The sequence below is a fragment of the Schistocerca piceifrons genome, chromosome 6 (assembly GCF_021461385.2).
Source record: "Schistocerca piceifrons isolate TAMUIC-IGC-003096 chromosome 6, iqSchPice1.1, whole genome shotgun sequence".
Classification (NCBI taxonomy): Eukaryota; Metazoa; Arthropoda; class Insecta; order Orthoptera; family Acrididae; genus Schistocerca; species Schistocerca piceifrons.
The window spans coordinates 367,474,604-367,501,942 of record NC_060143.1 but is presented as its reverse complement, the minus strand read 5'-3'; the positions used below and the strand labels follow the sequence as shown (position 1 = coordinate 367,501,942).

Below are 27,339 nucleotides of genomic sequence, written 5' to 3'. Positions count from 1 at the left end.
AGCAGCCAGAGACTGTGGTCATTTGTGTGTGTGTGTGTGTGTGTGTGTGTGTGTGTTTGTGTGTGTGTGTGTGTGTGTGTGTGTGTGTCTATATTGCCTGTTTCCAACGAAGTAATTGTTGGCTGAAAGCTCACTTTCTGACAGTCTTTTTGTTGTGCCTATCTGCGACTCAGTGTCTCCAGTATATGGTGAGAAGCACCTATTCTTTTCACAATATTGTAATATTCCATCCTGGGTTTTCCAATGTTTGATTTTAGATTTAAAGGTTACTTTTTATGTTTTTCTTGTCTATCTTGTAAACTGCGACTTCTAGCAAAAATGTTTCTTAGTACCAAATTAGATTACATTAAATTTCATACAAAAAAGGTCCTAGTCCTTTTTTCTGTAGGACTAATAGTTTGCATGTTACAGGGGATGGAAAAATCACAGATTGTTAAAAATAGTGTTTTAATGATGTATAAATAATGTGTTATGTTAAATAATGTGAGTTAAGAACAAATGTTATTTGTATCACATCTAAGTACAGAAGAACTGTTAGGGATAAACTGTGTTTTTAGGGTGGAAAAGTCGAGGTGGAGGTTAGAAGCAAGAGGAAAGGTATTTGCTGGATTGTGGTCATGCACTTCCCTCCTTCGTAGGTCTGCAAAATGACAAGTGAGCAGGTAGTTCCCCATTCTCCCTACCACACTACATCACAAAAAGCAACTACAAGGTGTTTCACAAAGTTATATCAAACCGCGGGAGTGCACCTTATGAATCACCGGCAACATAGTGTCAATACATATCCAGGGGTGTTTTTCTTCCACAAAGTGTGTTAATGCTATGTGGAATACATATATTAATTACTAATAATATTAATGCAAGAAAGTCACATGGACAGAATCTATGTAAATCTCTGCACACTGGTCTACAATGCTTGAGGGAATTTGATACTTAATCATCATGTATGACAGCTGAAGCATTCTTTAGGGAAAGGCAGGTTCCTCCACAACAAGTGCTGCCAGCTTTCCAGTTTACAGCTTGATCTATCAACTGTCTCCTCACTGAGGAGTATGCCTCAAGGGCAATATTTTTCCTTAACCACTTGCTCAGCATTAGCTTAAATAGGTTCCGTCTGTAACAGTAGTATACCATCTAGGTGTTATGAAACATCAGATATTTTAACACAAGTCAAGCAATAACATACAGCAGATTGTTCTTCTAGATTTCAACGTGATCAGTCGTGTTGCGTCAGACTTATTGACACCCACCTTGCAAGATTTACTGTGAATGTGTGGTAAGTGGCTCCAATCAGTGCAGCCCAATCTACAGGTGCCACCAATTCCTGAATGGAAGGGATTTATGCAGTGTGCCAGTAACATAAGTAAGGGCGAGAGAACTGCAATAGTTTTCTGGTCGTTCATTAATTCACAAGCAAGTGGCTACAACATGGTTACACAGTTTTATGATATGCTGTCAATAACAGACAACAGCAAGATGCCACATTTACCAATCCAATCTCTTTCTTACCAGCACTACATAGGTTATTGACAACATCACCCTTACGAAGGAACATAAATTACACAAAAGCTCATGTAATAACTATGAATAAGTACTCACTTAATAAACTGAAAATAACTCCACTATACAAAAACGAGCTTAGCGAAGTTATTTAGTCTACTTATAAAAGAGAACCAGACAGGTAATGCAGATGAGATAGTCTGCCTGTAAACTGAAAAGAGATTAGTGCTGATGGTGGAGGAAGTCACCTTTCTGGTTTGAATGTTACAACTGTCGTATGGGATGACTAAGAATCAATTTCCTCTATAGCAGTGCAGAAAAGTGTTGCAGAAATTTGCACAGAATCTGTCTGTATGTTTTTCTTGCGTTTGTATGATTAGTGGTTCATATCTGTATCCATTTTGTAGAAAATTAATACATCCAGACATGTCTGTACGTTCTGTTGCCAGGTGATTAATAAAGGGAGCTGCCGAAGGGTCAGTTTAAATTTTTGAAACACATAATAGACCCTGTAGTAACTTTTTGTGATACAGTGCAGTAGAGAGAATGAGGAGTTGCCTGCTCGCACATGATTTAGCGGACATATGAAAGAGGGAAGTGCATAACCACAGTCTAGTGACCTACTTTCCATCACACATCTAACCCCATCACATCCCCAGGACACAATTTATCCTCTAATACAGTTCTACCCCACTTAGATGTGATACACGTATCTAATATTTGTTTTTAACCTGCTTTATCTGTTACACATGTATAACAGGTTCTATGTATGTATGTATGTCTAGCATCTCCTCCCATGCTCCTGAATTGATTTCAACCAAGTTTGGCACAGAAACTGTAGGTCTCATGAGTATCAGCACTATGGGGTTCATAACCTCCTGGCTCCAGTAGTATGCAGATACAGCTGAAAACATGTTTTTTCCCAGCACCTGGTATATATGTTGCCCTGCGTGACAGGCATGTTGCATAGGAACAGTATCGGTCTGCCAGATCACCTGCTTTGCAAGGCACCTGCATGTCGGGCCTGACATGTAGGCTACCCTACATGAAAGGTGTGTTGTGTTCGAGTACTACCAGCCTGCTTTATTGAGCCGCTTTGCACGGTGCTCGGTACATAGGGGGCAGTTAAATGATTTTCGAGCTCACGATGTGTAGCCTGCTCTGCATGTCAGACATATTGTGGAAGTAGTACCGTCCTTCTTCTTTGAACTATATTGCAGAGGATAGATGTGGTGATGACTGGGGACAGTTTGAGATGTACAGAGGAGGGGATGGACAGAGTGAGGAGGGGATAATGGACAGAGGGAAGAGCAGGGGATATGCATGAGGCAAGTGAAAGGTGTAGAGGTGTCATGGTCTGATGGAAAAGGAAGAGGGAGACAGAGATGGAAAGAGAGAGGGGGGGGGGATATGGTCAGAGAAAGAGAGTTAAGGAAATTGGTAAAGAGAGGGAGAGGAGGAGACAAAGAGACAGAGAGGCTCAGGAGAAGGAGATAGCCAGTTAGAGGTGGGAGGATGGGGTGTTCAGACAGAGGGAGGAAGATGTGGACACAGAGAGGGTCAGGGGAAGATATATTCAATATACACTATGTGATCAAAAGTATCCAGACACCCCAAACCACATACGTTTTTCATATTAGATGCTTTGTGCTGCCACCTACTGCCAGGTACTCCATATCAGCGACCTCAGTAATCATTAGACATCATGAGAGAGCAGGAAGGGGTGCTCTGTGGAACTCATGGACCCTGAATGTGGTCAGGTGATTGGGTGTCACTTTTGTCGTATGTCTGTACGTGAGATTTCCACACTCCTAAACATCCCTAGGTCCACTGTTTCCGATGTGATGGTAAAGTGGAAACATGAAGGGACATGTACAGCACAAAAGCATACAGGCCGACCTCATCTGTTGACTGACAGAGACCACCGATAGTTGAAAACTGTTGTAATGTGTAATAGGCAGCCATCTATACATACCATCATACAGGAATTCCAAACTGCATCAGGATCCAGTACAAGTGCTATGACCGTTAGGCGGGAGGTGAGAGAACTTGGATTTCATAGTCGAGCAGCTGCTCATAAGCCACACATCATGCCAGTAAATGCCAAACAATGCCTCACTTGATGTAAGTAACATAAACATTGGACGATTGAACAGTGGAAAAACATTGTATGAAGTGACGAATCACGGTACACAATGTGGTGATCCGGTAGCAGGGTGTGGGTATGGTGAATGCCCAGTGAACGTCATCTGCCATCGTGTGTAGTGTCAACAGTAAAATTTGGAGGCGGTGGTGTTATGGTGTAGTCTTGTTTTTCATGGAGGGGGCTTGCACCCCTTGTTGTTTTGTGTGGCACTATCACAGCACAGGGCTACATTGATGTTTTAAGCACCTTCTTGCTTCCCACTGTTGAAAAGCAATTCGGGGATGGCGACTGCATCTTTCAACATGATTGAGCACCTGTTCATAATGCACGGCCTGTGGCGGAGTGGTTACATGACAATAACATGGACTGGCCTGCACAGAGTCCTGACCTGAATCCTATAGAACATCTTTGGTATGTTTTGGAACGCCAACTTTGTTCCATGCCTCACCAACTGACATCAGTACCTCTCCTCAGTGCAGCACTCCATGAAGAATGGGCTACCATTCCCGAAGAAACCTTCCAGCACCGGATTGAATGCATGCCTGCGAGAGTGGAAGCTGTAATCAAGACTAAGGGTGGGCCAACACCATATTGAATTCCAGCATAAGCCACACAGACCATCAAACAGGAATTCCAAACTACATCAGGATCCAGTGCAAGTACTATGACCGTACTATGACTGGACTTTCAAGTCCAGGAACAGTAGGTACTCCTGTACCTCCACGTACAATGGCTACAGTAAGCCAACCATTACCGTGTGAAAAAGTATCATTAATGTCAATACTAAAATTAAGTCTACAACCACAGAAAACATAAGGTCCATCGACAAGTGCAGTAGCACCAACACTCTTCACTGGAATGCGATTGTTCTTGTCACCTGCTGTTGTAGCAAACTGGATGTTCTAGATGGTTTTATAAACTGTCTGTTTAGAACGGCGACGAATTCTCCTGTAAGTAGTCTGCTGCACAGGCAACTGCATTGAACGCCGCCACGATGCCTTACAGGAGAATTCGTAGCCGTTCTAAACAGACAGTTTATAAAACCATCGATAACATCGAGTTTGCTACAACAGCAGGTGACAAGAAGAATCACATTCCAGTGAAGAGTGTTGCTGCTACTGCACTTGTCGTGAACTCATGTGCTGCATGTATTCCTCCGATACTTCGGCGGAAGTCATTTTCAGCCAGATGTCTGGATACTTTTGATCACATAGTTTGTGTGTGTGTTGAATGCATGTGCTAACAAATCCACAGGCAGAAGGCTAGTTTAACAATAACCATCAATTTTATACCAGTATAATACAATTTTTAATAATCTGTGATGTTTCCATCTCTTGCAGTGTGGAAACTTAAAGACCTAGAGAAAATAGAATAGGACCTTTTCTGTAGGAAATTTAAAGTAGTTGAATTTTGTACTGGGAAACATTTTGCTCTAAAGAAATGACCTTTGCACAGTCCCCACTCTCACACCCCACTGCTCAATATTTTTAGTATGTTGTTGATGACACTCCCCTATACCAATGCACAAAAATTTGCAACTATGCAAATTTTTTTCCCCAGGTTAACATTTTTTGGTCTTTGTTGGTTGGGCTAAAGGATCATTTCAACATGACTGGATTGTTGTCAGACTATGTGCTGACTCTTCACATGACAGTCAAGTGCAAGATGGGCAAGAGGACACCACTATGGAGTGCAAGCACTTGGGTGTACAAATGACACTGTATCGAAAGTGGAAAATGAGTACATTGGTATTAGGAAAACTGCTGTCTCCAGAATCAAATGCCTTGTGTAACAAAATAGTGATGAGAGAGAGCTCACATTATCTATTGTGGACTGTAAGAGCAAATAGAAGGACAGCAATGCAGTAAATTACTCATTAGTTCCCTGCTCAACAAGTTATGAATGATGATACTAGTGAATGTGTACCACAGCTCAGTGCACTTTCCAGGGCACAGCAGTCAGGAAGAGCTAGGAGTATTAACATTGAGTTAAACTTCCTGTCAGCTTAAAACTATGTTATGAACTGGAAGTCAAACCTGGAATATTTGCCTTTCACGGTCAAGTGCTCTACCAACTGAGCTATCCAACCATGACTCACAACTTACCCTCACAGCTTTACGGCCACTAGTACCTCTCTTCTACCTTCCAAATTTCACTGAGGTGATGCCGTGCATACCTTGTGGATCTAGCACACCTGGAAGAAAGGATGTTGTGGAGAAATGGCTTGACGACAGCTTAAGGAATTGTTTACAGGATTTTTTTTTTTTTTGGTTCACATTGAGCACTTGAAGCACTGCAAAATGTTGAGCTATTCTGGTAAGTCATGATGCATGTTGGTATTCAGTGGAGCTAGGGCTTGAGAATGTCAACAACAACAAGAGGCAGTACATATCACTTGCCAACAAGGTTCCATTTAGGTAGATGGTGAAGGTATTCTTATCTAGAGGTTGTTTACAGTAGGATGATATACTTCCCATTACCCTTCGCCAGTGAATGATATGACTCACAATTCAGTAATATGCAAAGAAAATACACCACTTCCTCACTCCAACAGTGCCAGAATGGCGTGAGGATTGCTCTGCAAACATATTTATGCTCGTGTGGCCCCCAGATTACTTGACCTCTATCTTACTGAGCTCTTAACACTGTGAAGATCGGACACATAGAAGAATATCAAACCTAGAAAAACCATTCATTTATGCTGTTATTTAAAGTATTACTGGCACATATGTAATTGATATATCTCCAGGAGTAATACATACTAAAAAAGACCAAGCTTCAAGATTTATTTTTCTTATTCATTTTAGTTCTTTGATAGATTACAAATTTTAAAATAATTTTGAAAGAAAGTGTCATTATCCATAAAAAAAAGAGCGAGATGAGTTATTGAGACATTTCTTCCTCTCAAACTTTGAAAATTTCTTGTTCACTTAACAAACATGACATATTTGTAGCAGAATTACAACAAACTGCAAAGCGTAACGAGTACACGCACGAAATTACATCAATCCGATAATACTGGCTCAGCCGTTTGCAACAGCAGCTGTTACATTTGCTAACGTTTCTCTCAAAATAATTCTAGAAATTTACAACAGAAGGCAGCAACTGTCAAGGTACATGTCATGAGACGTCTATATATTGCTCTCATATGAAATGAGCCCAGTTTTTGAATGATAGGTGTGTCTAGTACTGAGCTGCAACCAGCGCCTGTGATTTTAGGTAATGGGTGAGAGATGATTGATGAAAATCCTTTAGTGTCTCACCAAGTCCATGCCACAGTGCAATGTGCCGTTATCAGGGCTGCAGGATCTTGTGGTTAAGTCTCTAATGTAATTATTCCTCAGTGTATAATATCAATCATTTCTTTGTAAAATGAAATAAATAAAAGAGTGGACCTCTATTTCTGTGTGCAACAAATACTGTTCTGTTCACAACTGCGAGGGGCATCCAATAAGTAACGCAACAATTTTTTTTCTGAAAGCAGTTTGGTTTTATCCAGGATTCCAGTATACCGTATTGCCCCCACTCTTTCAGCTTAAAACCTTATTTTCCAACATGATCTCTGTTCAATGCAATGGCCTTACACCACTTTACTGAGAGGGCCTGCATGCCGACATGCTACCACTCTGCTGGTCGATGTCAGCGTCAACATCTTGCTGTGTCGATAACCTCCCCATCATCCCTGTACTGTTTCCCAAGGGGTGCACCCTTCATTCGGCCAAACCGGTCTTCCGTTAGGTGGCAAGGAAATCAGTGGGCACAGACCTCCCAATGGTGGTTGGTTGTGTCAGTACTGCCAATGGAGGTGTTCAGTTATGCGACGAGGTGTTTTTGATCTGCCAGTCATCTTGAATGAGAGTGTTCAGATGTTCCAACATAGCAAGAGTCTCAGCTGTGTGTGGCCGGTCAGCACGTGGGAGGCCAGACAGGTTTGCACGACATTGTTGCGAAGACAACAAATGCCTCACCCAACGATTCACTGTGTTTTTGTCTACTGCCGAGGCTCCGTAGGCATTCTGCATGTGCCTATGAATATCTGCAATGCTCTGATTTTCCAGCAAAAGAAACTCGGTGACAGCGCTCTGCTTGGAACACACTTCTGTTACAGTCGCCTTTCTGAAGGCTACATATAGGCCATCACCTGTCAGAACTTCATGAAACTATAGGGGCTGAAGCAGGAATATTCTGTGTTGTCTGACAGCAAATTCTGCGTTTTTTCAACCAAAATTGGTGAAGAAAAGAATGTGTTGCATTACTTATTGAACGCCCCTCATATAAAATATGAACATTGTTGATAGTTCAATTTATGAAGTGCAGCCGTTGGTGCGAGGAAGAAAACTTTGAAATTCTAGCAGACATTGTCAAAAATACTTGTATTTCACCATCAGGAGAAATTTAACGGTTGTGGCAAATATGTTAAAAATTAAAATTTAATTCTTGATAATTCCTGACCTCCCTGTCTCTCTTTTTACACCATGGGAAGCCGTATTTAATAACTGGATATCAACTGAATTTAGTCATGCAACGTTATAAATTAACCCATTGCCTGTCGAGAAAAACCCAAACTTTAAGTATATTGCTGAAATTTTTTTTTTTTTTTTCCTCCCATCAATTGGTAAATTAAAATGTCATAAAGAAATTTTTCAGTGTGGAGTAATTTTCAGACTTGTGCATGATTCTAATAAACCTTGTCACACAGCAGATGAAGTATTTTCTTAACTTTGAATTTGGTGTTTCCTAGACCTTCAAAGCTTTTATTGCTGGCTGATTTAATTTCACAATTTGTTTCTTGTCAATGCTTAAAGTGAACCATAGTAAGTAAATGCAGGACTGTCTCTTGTAAACATTTTTATTTATTTTCAGCAACAACACACCTTGCACTTGACTGGGTCTCTGGAAATTGGTACTTTGTTGATGATTCTCGTGAAATAATATTTTTATGCACATCAATGCTTAAGATTTGCACTGTTATCATTGACAGTAGTCTGAGCAAGCCAAAAGGAATAGCAGTTGACCCCACAAAAGGGTATGTTACCCCACTTTATAATATGCCATACAAAATCTGTGATTAATGTTTCAAGGTGTTGCCTATACATGGCGAAGATGATATTGTAACATAACCTGCATGATCTTGTGATAATATGACAAAATAAATTATTCTAGGACTTCTAGCCATATCAAGATATATGGGTGTAACCATTGCAAGCTCAGTATTGACTGATACAACTTGTCTAATACAATGTAAATGTCATCATCTTAATGAAATAGAACCAGCATGATTGGATGTTCTGTGGCATTTAATTATGTATGATTACACCATTATTTGTGCATTATTGACCATAGAAACGATCTGCAAACAATTTTGACATTTAACACATTGCGGTTATGATTTACTGGAAAATCTGAACAGCAGTTAAAAATCTGGAGCTTTCAAATACATTTTTTGGCATAAAGTGTTAAAATGTAAGTATGAAATGAGTTTGTGTACTCATCAGACATTTGAACTTTTATGATCATGTAGAGCTAAAAGAATGTGGAACTGCCTAAGATACAAAAATTTTGAACTCGCACATCATTTGTTACGATCCCATGACAGTTAAACATAACTTGAAGTACAGGGTTTGTATAAAAAGTAATGAGACTGATTTTTTGCTAACGTGACTGTACTTTGCTGCCCATACTCACCTGAGGGGATTGGTGGTGGGGGTGTGTGGCCGAAAACGCATGGCGTGCCAGTCGCCTGTGGGCTCTTGTCTCAGCAGCATCATGCATTGAGTAGACACATTGCAAAGTTGTCGGTCGTGGCACAACATGCAGCAAAAGATAGAGCAACATTATGCCATCAAGTTTTTTGTGAAACTAGGAAAATCGGGTACGGAAACATTGGATATGTGTCGGCAAGCCTATGGCGATGGTTGGCTGTCAAAGGCCCAGGTTTTCAGGTGGGTGAAGAGCTTTAAAGAGGGCCGGGACAGCTTTGAGGATGAGGAACGCTCCAGACACCCACCAACCAGCAAAACTGATGAAAACATCAACTGTGTGCGCATTTTATTGAACACTGACTGTTGAATGAGTGCCAGGATGATAGCACATGCCCTCAGACTTGATAAAATGACAGTGCACATCATCATCACCAAAGAATTGTCGATGAGGAAGATCTGCACCAAGAAGATTTTGTCAGATGTTTAAAAGCAAGCACGTGTGGATGCCTGCCTAGACAATCTCCATATCCTTGAAGTTGATCCGGAATTTTTAGATAATGTTATCATCAGAGACAAAACCTGGGTTTTTCAGTATGACCCGGGGACAAAATGCATGAGTGCTGAAAGGCACACCGCAGCATCCTCATGTCCAAAAAAGGCTTGCATGAGCAAATCGTAGGTGACACCATCATGGGACCCTGGAGGAGGTCCAAACTGCCACAGTGATGTCTTTGAAGGCCATCCCGGACTCAGTGTTCAGGACAGCATTTGAAATGTGGAAATCTCGCATGCAATGGGTTGCTGACTCTCAAGGATCACACATAGAAGAGTACTAAGTGGTTGTAGTGATATCTACAATAAATTTTGATTCACAATCTCAGTCTCAATACTTTTTATACAAATCCTGTAAAGAGGGGCACAGTGTTTACACTAGTAGTGAGAAGTAGGAGTTAAATAGACTCCAAAATTTAGACTTCTTAGCGATCAAGAGTATCATTTTGGGACATGAGCAGAAATGTGAGCTGCAAGTTGTGGATGGGGGCAAAATGTGTGTGTGTGTGTGTGTGTGTGTGTGTGTGTGTGTGTCTGAGAGAGAGAGAGAGAGAGAGATAGTCTGGGACTATCTCTGCTCCAGTACTTGTAGCTCTGATCTAAATGAGATGAATGTGGAACAAACACCCTGGTGTTAGATTCTACAATATTTCATAATATATATCCATGCACTAAGGGTAGTAAAAATAAATGATTAATATAACTGTCTGTTGAGAGTTTTTAATATCATGCACCACTTTCATTGGAGGTGTGACATACTGTCAAGAGTTGCATTAAGTGTGTGCATGATGCGGCATTCAACCTGTTGCAACACCAGCGGAAAAATCCTGATGTTCAGTGTATTTTTACTTCATGATTTCTTGTCAAGTATGCAAATAAGTTATATCATTGAGTTTGCCTCATACAGATCTGCTAATGTAGTGCACAAATACCATAATCCCATTTTATAAAAATGCTAATGACCATTGTGTTTTTGAGAATATGTCATTCATGTGATTTTTAGTAATGCAAGCAGAGCAATCTTTTGAAACCAAACAACCTCTGCCTGAACAATTTTCTTGTCACATCAGAATTAACATAGCTCTTCCAGATGATAGAACTAGTCAGGGAATGCTGTGTCTAATCATAATAATAGTGAATCACCACAAACAACTTGTTAACATTTTTTTTTTTTCAATTTTCAGCTATATGTTCTTCACAATATGGGGAGGTTCACCAGCTGCATTAGAACGTAGCTTGCTAGATGGATCAGAACGTACAAAATTAGTGACTCACAAGATTGTGTACCCTTATGGAGTCACAGTGGATTATCCAACACAGCAAGTCTATTGGGTAGACACTTATTTGGACGTTGTAGAGAGAATTAATTATGATGGATCAAACCGAGTTATCGTTAAAAGGGGCCCACCGGTAATGATCATGTTTACAGACAGTAATTATAGTGTTTCTGACTTTTACAATGATTTGTTACTGATGATGTACTTAATTTTGGCATCTTACCTATTCCACAGATACAAAATGCTTATGGGCTGACCGTTTTTGAAAATTCCCTTTTTGTTACAAGTTGGCGAAATTATAGCATAATACGTGTAAACAAATTTACCCATGAGACTGAAATGACATTTTCAGATATCGGAAGACCATTTACTATTCATGTTTACCATCGACAGCGACAGCCATCTGGTAAGTATACTTCATATTAGTGCAACATATGCTTCCAGACCATCAAATTTGCTGCAGAAGTGATTAGCCATTGAAATCACTATCCATGATTTTGAATGAAAAACTTAACAGTGGCAGTAATCATAGGAATTAACAATAAGCAATCACATGTAGCTGCACTGCACACAGAACTGTCGGTCATTAAGTTTCTAACGTACGTGTTTCTAACATACATCTTTTTTAGAATGTACAAAAATTGCTAGAATGCCAAAAAGTGTTTATTATCTGGCCTGATTTAGTCAATGAAAGACATTTTTCCTTGCAAGCTTAAATCTGCTGTAGTATCACTAATCTGTCTGGCACAGAAATAAGCATGAACCTTTACTAACTGTTTAATTTTTTTTCTTTTAGTCTTAACAAAACATTATGAGAAACTTTAGAATGGGTTACCGGTACTAATCCCTTATCCTGTTTCCTACTAGGGATATAAAATTCTGCCCCTACACATGGTGTGCCATTGACATCATATATTAAATTCTTGCAACTAAAATTTTGTGATCTGTACACTGAAAGCGTTTGAGAAGATCACAGAAAATTTCAGCAGGGTAATTTTATAAAATAGAAAATTCAGTTTAAAGACTTGTTAAAATTACATACGCGTACAAAACGGAAATCTCAGTTGAGTAAATTTTTTTAAATTAACTGTGAGTTCTTAATTTTATGAGTTGACTTTTCCATTTTATACAAGCTACAGGATAATTTTTTTTGGTTTTGTTCAATACAGCCAAACTTCATTGTGAGATCAAAATGTACTTTTTCTGGAATGAAGCATTTAAAGAAGTCAAACCAAAAGATCCTTACAGTAAAAATGGGTCCCTGTTCTGTCATAAATTACTTTGTAAGAAGTTATTAAGAAAATGAGAAGGATCAGCAGAAAGAAAGTTCATAGTTAATTATCTCCATTATTGTAATTACACAGCTACTGCATATTTGTCTTTTAGGAGTGGTACCTTAGGTCACTGACTGATTAGTTTTGAAAGTACGTACAGTATTTTAATATGTTGCTGTATTTACCTTTGCAAATTTTCAGCAATAGGGGTAATAACTTTGCTGTCAGTGTCTTTGAAGCAGGTATCTGTCAGTGGAGCTTGCAGTATTTGCCCAAGTAAATCCAGTGTTCCACTGAATTTTATTTTGTAGTCCTTATATTTAGTGCCGCAGTTAAAAAGAACCCATTGATTTGGTGGCCAAAGCATATGTTCTGCTGCTATGTGCCACAGTGTAAGTCAGGAAATTCTCTTATTTGTGCCACTATTTTTATAGCTCTCCTGGTTAATAATGTTATAGATCCTTTTTAAAAAAGATTCATTCTTTTATTTTTTGCATACTAAATATTAAATTCTGTCTTCCTTGTGCATGGTATTGCAACCACCCCCTCTCCATTTTTATATATGTGTTAAACTAACTCATTTCAACAAAATAAAAGTAGAAAGTTTGCTCATACATCTTTATTGTAACATTGTTGTGAAAATGATGTACAATATCCCTTACATCAATTTTAAATGCTAAAAAGTAACTTAATGACTGTACATAATGAAATCCGGTCATTTGATGCAGCACTCACTGATTAATTGGCACATTGTTATTATCAACATATCACTATGCACAATGCAATATTTTGTATGAAGAATGTCAGTCTTTTCAGTTGTACAATTTTGCCCTTCCACTGCTCTTCACTGTGTCATAGTAACTGCTCTCGAATGTCAGCACACCTATTGAATACGATGTGTAGCAAACCTCCATTATCATTCTGGGTTCTGTTAATCAGTTTTGTCTCTTTTTTTTTTCTTTAATTAACATAATTTTCCAAGTACTTCATCTATTCCTTCTGATGCCATTTTTATGAACCTTTTACTTATTCATTGTTATCAGCCCCCTTTGCACTTCATTTCTTTCTTGATCTTTAATTTGTTTCATTATTCCTAGATATACAAGATAAAATGCAAAGCCAGTGAGCCCCAATCCCACCTTGCACATTTCTTCTAATGATGTTATTATTTTTCCTGTTTGAAATTTGTGGTTATTATAATTTGTTAAATTGTATATTATTTAATTCATGTCTGAGCAGCTGCTAATATTTTACTTTGTCCTCAACATGAACACAGCTGGCCAGTTTCAGTCTACAGGACCTTTTGCAATAATCTTTTATCAGAATCGATATACAAGCAAAATGTTAATTATATTTGATAAACTGTAACCCATTTACATGTGTTATCATCTCAGTTACTGCCAACCCAGTCTAAAAGCGTATGTTATCACATTGGACCCATTGTGTTCATATAGTGTGCCATGTGTAAACCTGTTTCTGCAGCAGCTTTTGCAAGAGAATTTTTCCCACTTCAAAACATAACTGTCAACCACTCATACCTTGCCACATGTGTGCACATTGAGACTACATGTAAAAGTACTAATTGTTTGGCTGAAGGAACTAAAAGCAACAACATAAAGGAGACACAAGAGTGAACAGAGAGTTTTGCAGAATGTTAATGACAAACAAACAACAAATTATGAATTTGCTGTTAAAAAAAATTGGGGTGTGATATTTGAAAACATTTACAATGACTGAGCTTTTTTAATGATGATGATGATGATGATGATGTCACAGAGCTTAAATAGGTCACACAGAATATTTCAAACTAGCTGAAGTCCCTGAAGAAATGTAGTTTTTTCATGTTTATAGGAAGGGAAATATCAGGGAATTTCGCTTGTGGTAACCCTGATGTATAAAGTGCAAATCTTTACTAATAGCATGAAGATTCTACATAGGCTTCATAAAGTGTGGTTGATGATACAGCAGAACAGCAGTTAAGTGTTATGTTTTGAAGGTGTTTCTCTCCCATAAGTTACTGTATACCGGTTTGATTATGACACACTATGTTAAATGCAAATGAATGGGAAAAATAAACCCATAATGTTCTAATACAGCGTTAGCAGTGTATTACTGCTTGACACAGTCACTTCGATTAAATATCTAGGTGTAAAGTCAAGGAGTGATATGAAATGGGATGAGCATGTAAGGATTGTAGTAGGTAAGGCAAATGATTGACTTCATTCAGTTTATTGGAAGAATTTTTGTAAAGTGTGGTTTATCTGTAAAGGTGACCACACGTAGGATACTAGTGAGACTCATTCTTGAGTATTGCTAGAGTGGGATCCCCACCAGGTCAGATTAAGGGAAGACATCAAAGCTGCTCAGAGGCGGGATGCTAGATTTGTTACCAACAGGTTCCAACAATATACAAGTATTACGGAGATGCTTCAGGAACTCAAATGGGAATCCCTGGAGGCAAGGTGATGTTCTTTTTGATGAACTCTATTGAGAAAATTTAGAGAACCAGCATTTGAAGCTGACTGCAGGACGATTCTTCTACAACCAGCTTACATTTTTTGGAAAGTCCACAAAGATAAAATAAGAGAAATTAGGGCTCATATGGAGGCAAATAGACATTCGTTTTTCCCTCCCTCTATTTGTGAGCAGAACGGGAAAAGAAATGACTGGTAGTGGTTTCTGGATACCCTCCGCCACACAATGTATGGTGGCTTGCAGAGTATTATGTAGATGTAGATGTAGAAATGTGCTTCAACCTGTATGATGGCATAAAGATTTAGACTGGGTTGATTTTGGCTGTGGTGCTTTCACATGTGGATGACCTATGTGCTGTTTAATATTGCCTATGTTTTGCTTGCACATTCATTCTGATGAAGATCTTAAGAATGACCATGCAGGCGGAAATTGCCTGGTTGTGCTTGTAACAAGTAATGAAGGAGAATTTTAGAAGCAGAGCTTTTTTTCCCCTCCCTTCTGCTTCCATTTCTGATGGTTGTGACATCTGCAAAAAAATTTTATCTCTGTTCTCCAAAGGATTTGGGAAGTCTTATTCCTTTTTACAGTTTCCAGTACATTTTAATATCCACATTTGGATGAAGCAAATGCAAGAGGAGAATTGTTCCTCAGATGCCTTAATCTAATCGTATATTTCTGTTCTCTGTCTGTTACTCAAGTCAGTAATGTAGTTTATAGGGTGAATAGTGGTCAACCTCATAACTTATTTGGGCAAGTGCTACCATCTGGTATGGAAACTGAGACTTGCTTTGAATAGTGAAATAAATTATGAGATAAATATAGACAAAGATGTAGTCTAGAACTTTTAATATACCATTGCTCAGTACTGTGTGCAAAGTCTCTGCAAAAGCTTCTTTGCATTTTATTGTTTTATGTGTTTTGTATTTCAGTGCAGCATCCATGTCAAAACAATAATGGAAACTGTGACCAAATATGCATTACTGCATGGAAAAATGAAAGTAAAAGTGAAGGAATTGCTCAGTGCCTTTGTCAGCCTGGTTTTAAACTCCAGGATGGGACCAAATGTGTTGGTATGCTTAACATAACATAGTGTCAATGGTTATTTCCTTTTGCATCAATAAACTCCTTTTAATTAGTTTTAAACCTGCTTTCTAATTTCATCAGAGGCAAGATTACCAGAGTTCCTGATTTATAGCAAAGAATCTCCATCAGTTATCAAAGGAATGCCAATGACAAAAAATCCTGATTACCAAGTTATGGTACCAGTTACTAATGTCCTTCGGGTAGTCGCCCTAGATTATGATGCGGCCACAGGCTACATTTATTTTTCTGACAGTCACAGGTAAAGCAGCTTAGCAAATGTAACTTATCACACTAAATTTATTCAGTATTTGCTTTTCAAAACTCAAAAAAGAAATGATTTTTGTCCTTTTTTGTGTACAGGAATGTTATTGAACGCCAGAAAATTGATGGTACTGGAAGGTCTGCCTTCATAGACCAAGCTATTGGCAATTGTTTGGGTATAGCTGTTGATTGGCTAGGACGAAATCTTTATTGGACTGATGCTGGGCTTAGTTCCATCAGTGTTGCACAGCTTGAAAATCCCAAACAGAGGAAACTAATTGTCGAAAATGTTTTCTTTGCAAGGTCAATTGCGCTAGATCCTGTTAATGGGTAATTATGTTTTTAAATCTTTATCAGCCCCACCCTTCCCCGCATATCTCTGCCTTGCATCTCTCTCAAATTTGTCTTAATTTATATGTTTCAAATATGTCTTGTTTTATTGCAGATACATGTACTGGAGTGAATGGGACAGTTTTTGGAGCAAGGAAGGACAGATTGAACGTGCGTGGATGGATGGATCAAACAGAGAAATTTTTGTAGGTAGTGGAATCAAATGGGCCAGTGGACTCACAATTGATTTTCAGAACCATGTGCTCTACTGGTGTGATGCTTACCTGAACTCTATAGAAAGTATAACATTAGATACTACCACCACAGAAGTAAGTAACTGCTGTGCTTCTATTGCATCTCATTTTCTTCTTTTATCAGCATCTTATTTTTTCCCTCTTCTTTTCTTTTCAATAGGTTGTGCTCAACAAGAAAACTGATCCTGATTTAGACCGCCCATATGGGTTAGTGTATCATGATGGTGCACTTTATTGGTCTGAATTTCAGAGGGGCACTATACACCGACTGCGCATAGGGAATGGAACTTCAGAACTGTTAATTGATGAAGGAACAACATTATTTGAAGTTAAGGTGTACTCTAAGACTGCACAAGGTGGTGAGTGTTCCCACCATTTTAATTTCTTTTCTTTTTTTTTCTTTTTTTCATTTATTCATTTTAATGCAATTACTCTTTGGATGGTGTGACAGAGATCTGTCATAATGGTTTCATACCAGAGCTTAATATAATGTAATGAAAAAGGGAAAATGAAATCTGATAATGTATCGGACTGTTTCAGAGCAGCTTTAATAATTAAAGTTACAATACTCAATCCTGTCAGGAAATGAAACTAACAAGACAGGCAACACAGTCTCCAAGTAGTTTCAGCTACCTGTGTAGTTTCTTGTTTCATTAAAGCCATTTTCATACAGTCCTCAAAACTAAACAAAATAGTGATATAGTGTATGTCTCATTTTTGAACTGTTCTTCACATCCCCCCTCTTCTAATTACTGGCAGCCAATTAGGCTGGTCTTCATCTTAATGCCTTACCATGAACAGCACTAAACAGTAATAAATAAGTGATCTCCTTCATATTGTGGTGTGGCCACACTACAGTGGCGATGCAATTACTTTCGTTGTTGCCTGCATCAGCACTTTGAAACGGTTGGCAACATATGTGGCCCCTCTGCTGTGCCTAACTAAACTTCGTCTCCTCTCCTTCTGTGCACAGAGGCACCTTTCAATGTGATGTGCACTGTAGTTAAGTCTGATTCAGTATGCGTGTATGTGTATAATTGTACAGGTACTACTCTCCTTTCTTTACTTAGGCTCCCTAGTTTTTTCTTTTCAAAGTTTCCAGGTAGCTATGCAGTCTTATTCTCTTTTATAATATGCTATCCAATACATGTGAATTAGAAGTTTACTTCATTGTTGTCCGTAGATATTGCTACTTGATACCGAAGTATCACTCTTAAGATAGTACGAAGCAAACACTGTACTCACCATTTAAATTTACTACCTCATTCAAAGAATTTTTACTGTTAATGAAATTTTAATAGGAAGAAAAGGGAGAGAATTTTACACAGTTATACGAAAAGTGTACAGGTATGTCACAATACCTAACATTTAGCGAAGTGGCATGTCAGAAGGAGAAACATTAGATACAGGCTTTCTGCCATATACATCCCAAGGTGACAGACAGAGTTGGCCATGAATTGCACAAACGCAGCATAAAGACTGTTTACAAACCAGCCAAGAAGATAAAAGTGTGTCTCAGATCAGCAAATGTCAAAAGGGCCCATTTGTATTGTCGGGAATCTGTCTGTGTATCATCACCATTTAGTTTGATTTCCTATTGCAGAGGATGTCTTCAGATGATATTCTAATAGATACTTGAATTTTATGACATTAATTGCAGCTAACAAAGATCAAATACATTACAGGTAAGAATAGCAAGAACACACACATTTTTATTAGTAACTATATAATTGCCACTACAACAGGGCCTCATCTGAATGCTTTCTTAGATAGTCAGGTTGAGCCAAATATTGTTCTGTAACTAATTCAGTAGGTGCTTTAGCATTACTTGCTTTATTTAACACCAAGCCAAGAGGTTATCTAATTTAAACCCTTCAGTTTATTCACTTATGTGAGAGCAAATTCAACAAGAAAACTCGATGACTCAAATTAGATATGTTGTGGCCTTTGATCTGAAATAAACAATTGATTTGTTCACTGAAAATACTCCAAGATACAATTTGATTAGACTTGGTGGACTTTAAGATAATCAAATTACATTGTATTGCTGTGGCCTTTGCAAGTTAGGCAACACAGTGAGACTTGGCAAGAACTGATGGACAACTTTTGGGCATTTTCTATCAATTCCATGGCAGCATGCATCAAGATGATTGGGATGAGATCAACGGCATCACTCGCAGGAGCATGCAGGATAAACTTGATTGCTGCATCGAGAGACAGAAAAAAATATGAAAGATGCAGTAAGCAGATTGACAAGTTGATTCCTGACATGTCACACACAATGCAAGTGACCAGTGACCTCAAAGGAATCTCTGTCCAAAAAGGAGGGAATGTCACTTCATCCCTAGAACTTTTAATTGGAGAGGATGTCATTGCTAACACCAAAGGGGTCATCTTGACCCTGCGTTGTGAAAAAGCTGAGGAAATATGCACTGAAAGCGGCAGGATACTACATAGAGCAAAGCCACCATCTTGCAACTTGAAAAAAGAAGAGTTAAAAGCTACCAAGAGCCTTAACTTAGACAAAAGCATATATTGATACTCTCTGTCAACAAGGAAAATGTGACCATTGTAATAAAATCTGAAGGATGAAGACTGTGATACTTGCTCTATTAGATCTGATAATGTACTGAAAGCTAAGCTTGGATTTAGTGCATTGGATCACTTGGAATACAAATCGTTTAATCAAGGTATCTTCTTTGTTGGTGAATATACAGATAAACCTGCACAACACATAAGCCATACTACTTTAGCTGTAAGGGTTATGAAAAATCTGTGAAGATCTTATACCATTAAGACAAATTGTAAGAGCCCCTACCTCAGTAATGTATAAACTGGCAAAGCACTTGGCACTTCTGCTTCAGCTGCGCATGGGTAGCCCACTTAATCCAGTGGTTACCAATTTCTCTATGGAACATTTTGAAAGACAGGTGCTGGAAACCTAAGGTCTAGAACACGTATATTGGAGCCATGGTGAGGAACAGCTCTGTGACTTCCTATTATGTCTGAACAGTTTCATGCCAACTAAAATATACTATGGAGATAAAAAAGAACCAACAGATGCCCTTTGGTAGTTGCAAGGATTGGTGAGAACCTGGGACACATTTGTCGAAAACTGACAACCGAGTCTGAAAAGGAGAATGATTAATATGTTCACAACACATGCAACACAAAGACGTGAACCCCAGTACTTCGAATGTGAGGTGCAACACCTGGAATGCACTCTGAGGAGCAGTGGGTACTGCAACTGCTGCATAATAAGTGTCACAATACCTAACATTTAGCAAAGTGCCATGTCAGAAGGAGAAACATTAGATACAGGCTTTCTGCCATATACATCCCAAGGTGACAGACAGAGTTGGCCATGAATTGCACAAACACAGCATAAAGACTGTTTACAAACCAGCCAAGAAGATCAAAGTGTGTCTCAGATCAGCAAATGTCGAAAGGACCCATTTGTATTGTCGGGAATCTGCCACATAATATGTAAATGTGGTAAACTGTATGTTAGGCTGAATGGATGATTCATCAATACCAAGATCACCAAATACAAATGGTATATTGCAGTTTGGACAGGAGGAGAACTCGGACTTGGCAGAGAGCATGCTTTGTGAGGCCAACCACATTATAAAATTCACCGACTCATAAGAGGTTCTCATTGTGGAGAAGAGCCACCACACTGGTTTGTTCAGGGAAGTCATAGAAATCCACAAACATGACAATAAATTCAACAAGGAAGAAGAAAGCCTCAAGCTAAACAGATCCTGGTTTCTCATGCTGCAGCAAACAACCGTTGCAGATAACAAGGGGAGAACCACAGTGGTAATAACCAGGAAAAAGCCTTCAGATGTTGATGCATCAGTAAATGTAATGCTTGGCCAAGATCTCGTTTCCCGTCTGCTACAGATATAATGGGTGAACCTGTGCCAATCACTTGTGCTGGCAAAACATCAGGAAAATCATTAAACAAATGTCACCCAAAGAACTCAAGACAGAAGCCAACAGGCAATATGTCAACAAGTCGGCTTGAAAGTTTCAATAATGGGTACAGAGTTCAGGTCACTGTAATCTGTGCTGATGTATCCTATATCTGAAGACAATAACTTAAGCCACAAAACTAAACCTAAGTACATGATCTAAATCCCAAAAGCTATATGTCACCAATGAAATATAAACACCAGTCATGAAAACCTACAATGGCTCATTTTCTGAGATCTGCAATCATATCTTTGGTAATGTTCTATGGAACCTTTAGCAGGTACTAATTGGATTAAAATTACCAATAAATGGACTGCATACTTTTAATATTTGTACAACTGTCCAAGGGTTTCCTTTGTATCCTTTTCTTCCATTACCAGTGAAATTATTACGAGAATGTGCTCACATACCAGGTTGATGACGAAATGTTAGACATTGACAGTCATATTTAGTTTACAGTTATTTGGTAAATATTTGGTGTGCATTAATTTAACTCATACTTAAGATATTGTTTTGTTTCAACCAAGCCGGCCACGGTGGTCTAGCGGTTCTAGGCGCTCAGTCCGGAACCGCACGACTGCTAAGGTCGCAGGTTCGAATCCTGCCTCGGGCATGGATGTGTGTGATGTCCTTAGGTTAGTTAGGTTTAAGTAGTTCTAAGTTCTAGGGGACTGATGACCACAGATGTTAAGTCCCATAGTGCTCAGAGCCATTTGAACCATTTTTTGTTTCAACCAAGTTTATAAATTCAGATGAAATAAAAATGCCTTCTGAAATTGAATAGATGAGTATTGTGTAAGTGTCAGATTTGGTAGTGCAACTTCTGTGGAAAAACTTGTAATAATCAAAATAAGCATCATCCACTGAATAGTACTTGAGATTTTCTGCAGAGGAAAAAGTAACAATTGTATATTAATTCACCTTAAGCTTGATGGTAGTTCAAAGCCGTACTAGAAGTCTCAAAAGAAATGTATTATATTTAAGAAATTTGTAACTTATACCATTGAACTCACCAAGGAGAGATCTTTCGTCTGAAGAAAAAATGTAACTATTGAGCAACATTTAGCTAAGATGTGAATGTTCTTTAGTGTGGTAATGTGCATTACGTTTTACAGGGGACAATGAATGCTCCAGGAATCATGATCTTTGTCCTGAATTATGTCTGAGTCTCCCAGATGGCCACACTTGCTCATCACATGATGACCATCTTAAAATTGGAAGTGGGCAGGTCTCTGCCAACAGCTCTTCAATGTCTCCCTGTTTACCTGGTCAATTTCGCTGTGCTACACCCACAAACAAGGCCCTCTGCATTGACCAGCGATATGTTTGTGATGGAGATGCAGATTGTCAAGATGGTTCTGATGAGACTATTGGTCTTGGTTCTGGATGCAGTGAGTAGATTGTTTACTAGATGTTGACAGTCATGCACAAAAACAAGTTGAAGACAACATTCCTCATCTTGCTTGATGAAGAATCCTTGAGTCACACATTGTTCTCATGGCCGGCCGATGTGGCCGTGCGGTTCTAGGCGCTTCAGTCTGGAACCGCGTGACTGCTACGGTTGCAGGTTTGAATCCTGCCTCGGGCATGGATGTGTGTGATGTCCTTAGGTTAGTTAGGTTTAAGTAGTTCTAAGTTCTAGGGGACTGATGACCACAGATGTTAAGTCCCATAGTGCTCAGAGCCATTTGAACCATTGTTCTCATGTATGCTTGTTTTTATCTTAAAAGTTGACATTTGTCGTAAGGCACTATGCATGATCAGTGTGCAGCAGTAGGGGTACACATAGCTGACTGATTGTAAACTTGTACTACTCCAGCATGTTATGAACCATTCCATCATTCATTAAATCCATGTATCCAACAATAGCACTCAGTTAACACATGTTATCCTTTAAAAAAAAAAAAAAAAATTACTGTGACTAAAATGGCATTTCATGTACTTTCAGGTGAGAATGAAATAAAACTTACTATATACTTTGTTTTTTTGTTTTATTTAGCCTTGAAATGTGTTAGCTAGTTTTGCCACTTTTGTATTAAGAGTCTTTCATTTTTTAAATGAAATTTTTATTTTCTTGCTGATGAAATCATCTTGTGCTTACGTCTAGGTGGCTGTGTTTTGATGAGTATCATTCTCATCATCTTCACTTCGCCAGAAGATGATGAGAATGTCACTTATCAAAACGTGAGAGAATTTGAACACAGCCACCTGGTTGGAAGCCTGAGAAGATTTCATCAGCAATATGTGCCACAAAAGCCTGCTTTCACTTTTATTTTTTTGGTAAAGCTTACTTTGTATTACTTTATTCCTTAATGTTTGTACTACAAAGAAAAAACTTCTAATAGTTCTTTTGCTCAAAACCTGTGATGTGGTGCTATTTTGTTATTAAGAGCCTGTGTATCAGGCTGTTCTAAAGCTGCTGCATGGGAAACGGACACCCTTGAGACCCGAAAACATGCCCTCTGTCAGGCATGGCCTGTGGGCATGCACGTCAGCTGGAACAGCCTTCTGTGTATCATCGCTGTACTCCACTTCAGTTGCCAACCCAAGCTGGCCTAAATATTTCTTCACACTGTGTTTTCCAGAGTATAGAGGAGTAAATCAGAAGGAAAACACTGCATGATGTAACAAGTGTGGAGGCCCAATTTTCATGGAGCTTCTGCTTCTATAGGGATATAGTGACACTTGGGTGACAGCGGTAGGGGAACTTCCATTACATGCTCAGAAGTCTTTGTTTCCATTGTACTGCCACATCAGGTGTAACTGTCTTGAAATTTTTTTCTATGAATACATGAAGAATGGCACTTCATGATTTTCTTAACCACAAGATGAGTGATCTAGATACAAGAAAATAATCAACTTCACCAATATTTTTGAAGCAGATGAACATTCTTTATTTATGAGGTCATCAGTTAACATCTGAGAGGTGCAATTGACACATTTTTTTAATGTTCTTAACTGATTATGTCCAGCTCACCATCAATTCATTTGGTAATTATTCTCAGTCAGTTTGAATAATTGCATCAACTTTTTTACAAAAATGTAAGGATCATCGTTTTTAAAGGATATAGAGACCATTCTCTCAAAACAAAAAACTGCTTTACTCAGTGACAGCAGCACTTTTTTCCACATTGTTGCTGCAGTATATCATCTTTAAATGTAAGGTTGGCTTTGATTTGATTTCCCCTTTCACCAAAAGAAATACAGTTGCAGCTATTGTTTGAAATTAATTTTATATATAATATCCATTGTGATACTATCGAAGATGGCATTTGTATGTCAAGGTTTGACACCATTATTATTTCTATAGCCAAATTGCTTTCATTGGTCTTCTTTATAGTAGCAGTGGCAGTAATTGTAGTAGTAGTAGTAGTAGTAGTAGTAAGCAATTACTGAAAATCAGAATGTGAACTAGCTTATAAAGGAACCAGCTGTATGAAATGTGAATTCTTAACATTTTTTAGTGATATAGGACATGCAATACCATTTCTCTGTTGATCCTAATAAAATCTGACAAAATGAAGTGTTGCTCAAATTTGCATTAGTATCTGATTGCAGTGAAAAGTAGCTGCAACTACAATATAGTAACACTTGAAAGATATTGCACCTATGAACCTCACTAATTATGTTGACTTCCAGGTAAAAATGCTTATTAATGTAAATTATTTTCATTCATAATTTTTCTTGGAAGTTACCCTCTGAAGTATCACAGCTACAGCTTGTCCCGCATAAAACCAGTACACCTAATGCACGAGAGTCAAGTAACAATGAACTAACTGAAAAAGAACAGATAATAATAGTGTTAAAAACATGTAGTTACCTCTTTATAAGAGATACTGGAGGTGGTGGCCATGGGCACCCTGGCATCGCTGACTTTGATGATGTTAGCAGCAGCATGCTGTAATTCAGCAGGTGTGATGTTATTACGTTCTCTAGTAATGTTCTGTTTAAGATCTGTTTTCTGTTTTGCGAGGGTTATCAGGACATACTTTGCTTTTTAGTGTACCCCATAAATAAAAATCACACAATATTAAGTCCAGGTAGTTGGGGGGTGGGGGTTAGAGGCCTTTACTGACAAGTCTGTCTTCAGGGAACATGTTGGTGATGTGGGCCATACTTTGGTAGAATGTGTGAGCAGTTGCTCCATGTTGTTGGAATACTGCATACAACTTCTCTGCAACTGTTAATTGTGAATAGAAAGAGTCAAAGATCTCTAGATATCTGACCCTGTTAAAGGTGTAATTGAAAAATATGCGGCCAACAATGCACATAACAAACAATGTATCTTTTCTGAGTGGAGAGGTTCTTCATACAGAACATTTGGGTTCTCCTATGGCCAATATCTGCAATCCTCAGAGTATACATAACCTAACTAATGAAACTAGGCCTCAACTCACATGAAGTAGAGCAAAGGGTCCGATTTACTGCTGGTGGTTGATGATATTAACTGCCAATTACAATAATGAACTCTTTTTTTCCTGATCCTTAGATTTCAACTCTTGCACCACACCCACATGACAGTCTTTTAATTTCATGTGTTTTAGTACATTATGCACGAGATACAACAACCTGCTGCGATAACCTTCTTATTGACTTGCTGCAGCTTCTCGTAATGTCCATGCAAATTATGTCTTTAGTTTCAGGGGTCCTTGCTGTCAGTCACCTATTCCTCTGCACACACTGAATGGATCATACAGCCCTCTATTTCTTGTTCAGATCTTGGTTAGTGCTGATCATTGGGGGTTTCCTACCACCATACGTCGCTTAAACGTTTCTTTACATTCCTTGATGGAGCCAACTTTCGAGACGGTGTTGCTCCTTGACAAGCAATTCGACTAGAGATGATAAACCACTATGTGAGGTGTACCAGTTCTATGTGGGACACTCTGCAGTATCAGTCAAGTACATGCAAAAGTGAACAGTAACTGCAGAATCACTTTGAATCACTTTGAAGGTTATTACATTCTTGTAATCAGTTTCCAAGACAGTTATCATCCAATGGTATGTTGGCCAGTTATAAAAACCCACTCCAGATAAATGTGATTCACGTTACCATTATATAAGATACACAACTAACATTTATGAAAATTTTGAGTTCTTATTTAGCATTTATTGTGAAGTTCCATGTTCTGCTGCAAGATTACAGCATGCATTATCTAGAAAGAGAGAACCCATGCAAATTCAAAACAAAATTAAAAATATCCCCATACAATTTATTTTATTATACAGTTTTGCATATTGAAAAACTATGTTGGTGACAACTATCATTGCTGATAGAACTCCATTAATATAGAACTTTAATAACTATTGCCCTTAGAGGATTATTAATGCACTCATGTATTCATTAAACAAGAAGAGTTATAATATACAGCAGATATTCAATATAACTGTGAAAGCAGTATTTATATTCTCAATAGAAGCTATTCTGCATGTTATATTATTTTTGCTCAAAATTGTTCTAAAAGAACAAATAGTGTTCCATAGATTAATGCTAGGTAATTGTTGACATGGTAGCTCTGATGCCTATTCTCTTGTAAATTTGTATCTATCTCATTCCATGTCTCTAAAGGCTCTCAGCTGTGATTCAATATTTAAATGGATGAATGAACTGGTGCTAATTATCAACACAATGTAAATGTGGGAGCAAAACTTTTTAAGCAAACAGTTTCTTGTTGCCGATTGTCATCAGTAGACATGATATCTGATATCTGCAGCTTAAGAAATATGGAGTCCAAATTTTAGATTAAAGGGCATAAATGTTAGATTATATTTGACAAGAGTGAAGTAATGTGCAAACAACTTACTACTATAAAACTGAGCTCATGGTTGTCCAATGAAAAAAAATGTGTTGCAGAGCATAATGATAAAATATTATACAGAATTAAAATGGAAAACTGGTAGTTCACCAGTATGCCACAAAGTTCTCCACTTATACATTTGCAAATTTCATGGATTTGAGGAAGTACTTCAGGGTATAGACCACCAGCACAGCTGAGTGCTTAACATATGTGATAGTTACATCAAAGAATTTGGTTCAGTCTTCACTATTCTAAGGATTTTTCATTGGTGAGACAACTGCAACGAGAGCCACTCAGTCTCACCATAACAACTTAGGATGCACATGAAAGAAAGTAATAGTTCAAGTTTCAGAACCTGATACTAACAGCTGTGAGAGCAGTATATTAACCTCATATCCATCCAGAATACTTGACCAGAATGCCTTAGGCAGTTGTTGGAACTCTTGGGGCCTGATCATGGAGCTTCATTACAATATGTTATTCATCATGTTATGGTGCACTTGTAGCCGAGAAAAAAGAACCATATTTAAAAAAAATCAAACAAAAAGGGTTATGGTATTAGATAAGTGTGGGAAGTATTACCTTCTTCCTGGACTGAGTTTCTGATTATTCAATTCTCAGCATAGCTGCAGGCTATTTATTTTCATTTGTATCTAATTAACATTTTCCTTCATAAAGAACTGTGATTTACAGTGACTAAATTTTTTAT

At 38.3% G+C, this 27,339-nt stretch overlaps 1 protein-coding gene across 1 annotated transcript in view; it reads left to right on the top strand.

Annotated features, from left to right (window-relative positions):
• LOC124802490 (low-density lipoprotein receptor-related protein 1) overlaps positions 1 to 27,339 on the top strand; it is a 735,000-nt gene that overhangs the window by 415,005 nt on the left and 292,656 nt on the right. Inside the window, exons 9-17 of the mRNA XM_047263305.1 lie at positions 8,510 to 8,672; positions 11,085 to 11,310; positions 11,412 to 11,583; positions 15,856 to 15,996; positions 16,091 to 16,268; positions 16,370 to 16,600; positions 16,716 to 16,929; positions 17,015 to 17,213; positions 21,948 to 22,223. Coding sequence (XP_047119261.1) covers positions 8,510 to 8,672; positions 11,085 to 11,310; positions 11,412 to 11,583; positions 15,856 to 15,996; positions 16,091 to 16,268; positions 16,370 to 16,600; positions 16,716 to 16,929; positions 17,015 to 17,213; positions 21,948 to 22,223 — 1,800 coding nt within the window. The remainder of the gene's footprint in view (positions 1 to 8,509; positions 8,673 to 11,084; positions 11,311 to 11,411; positions 11,584 to 15,855; positions 15,997 to 16,090; positions 16,269 to 16,369; positions 16,601 to 16,715; positions 16,930 to 17,014; positions 17,214 to 21,947; positions 22,224 to 27,339) is intronic.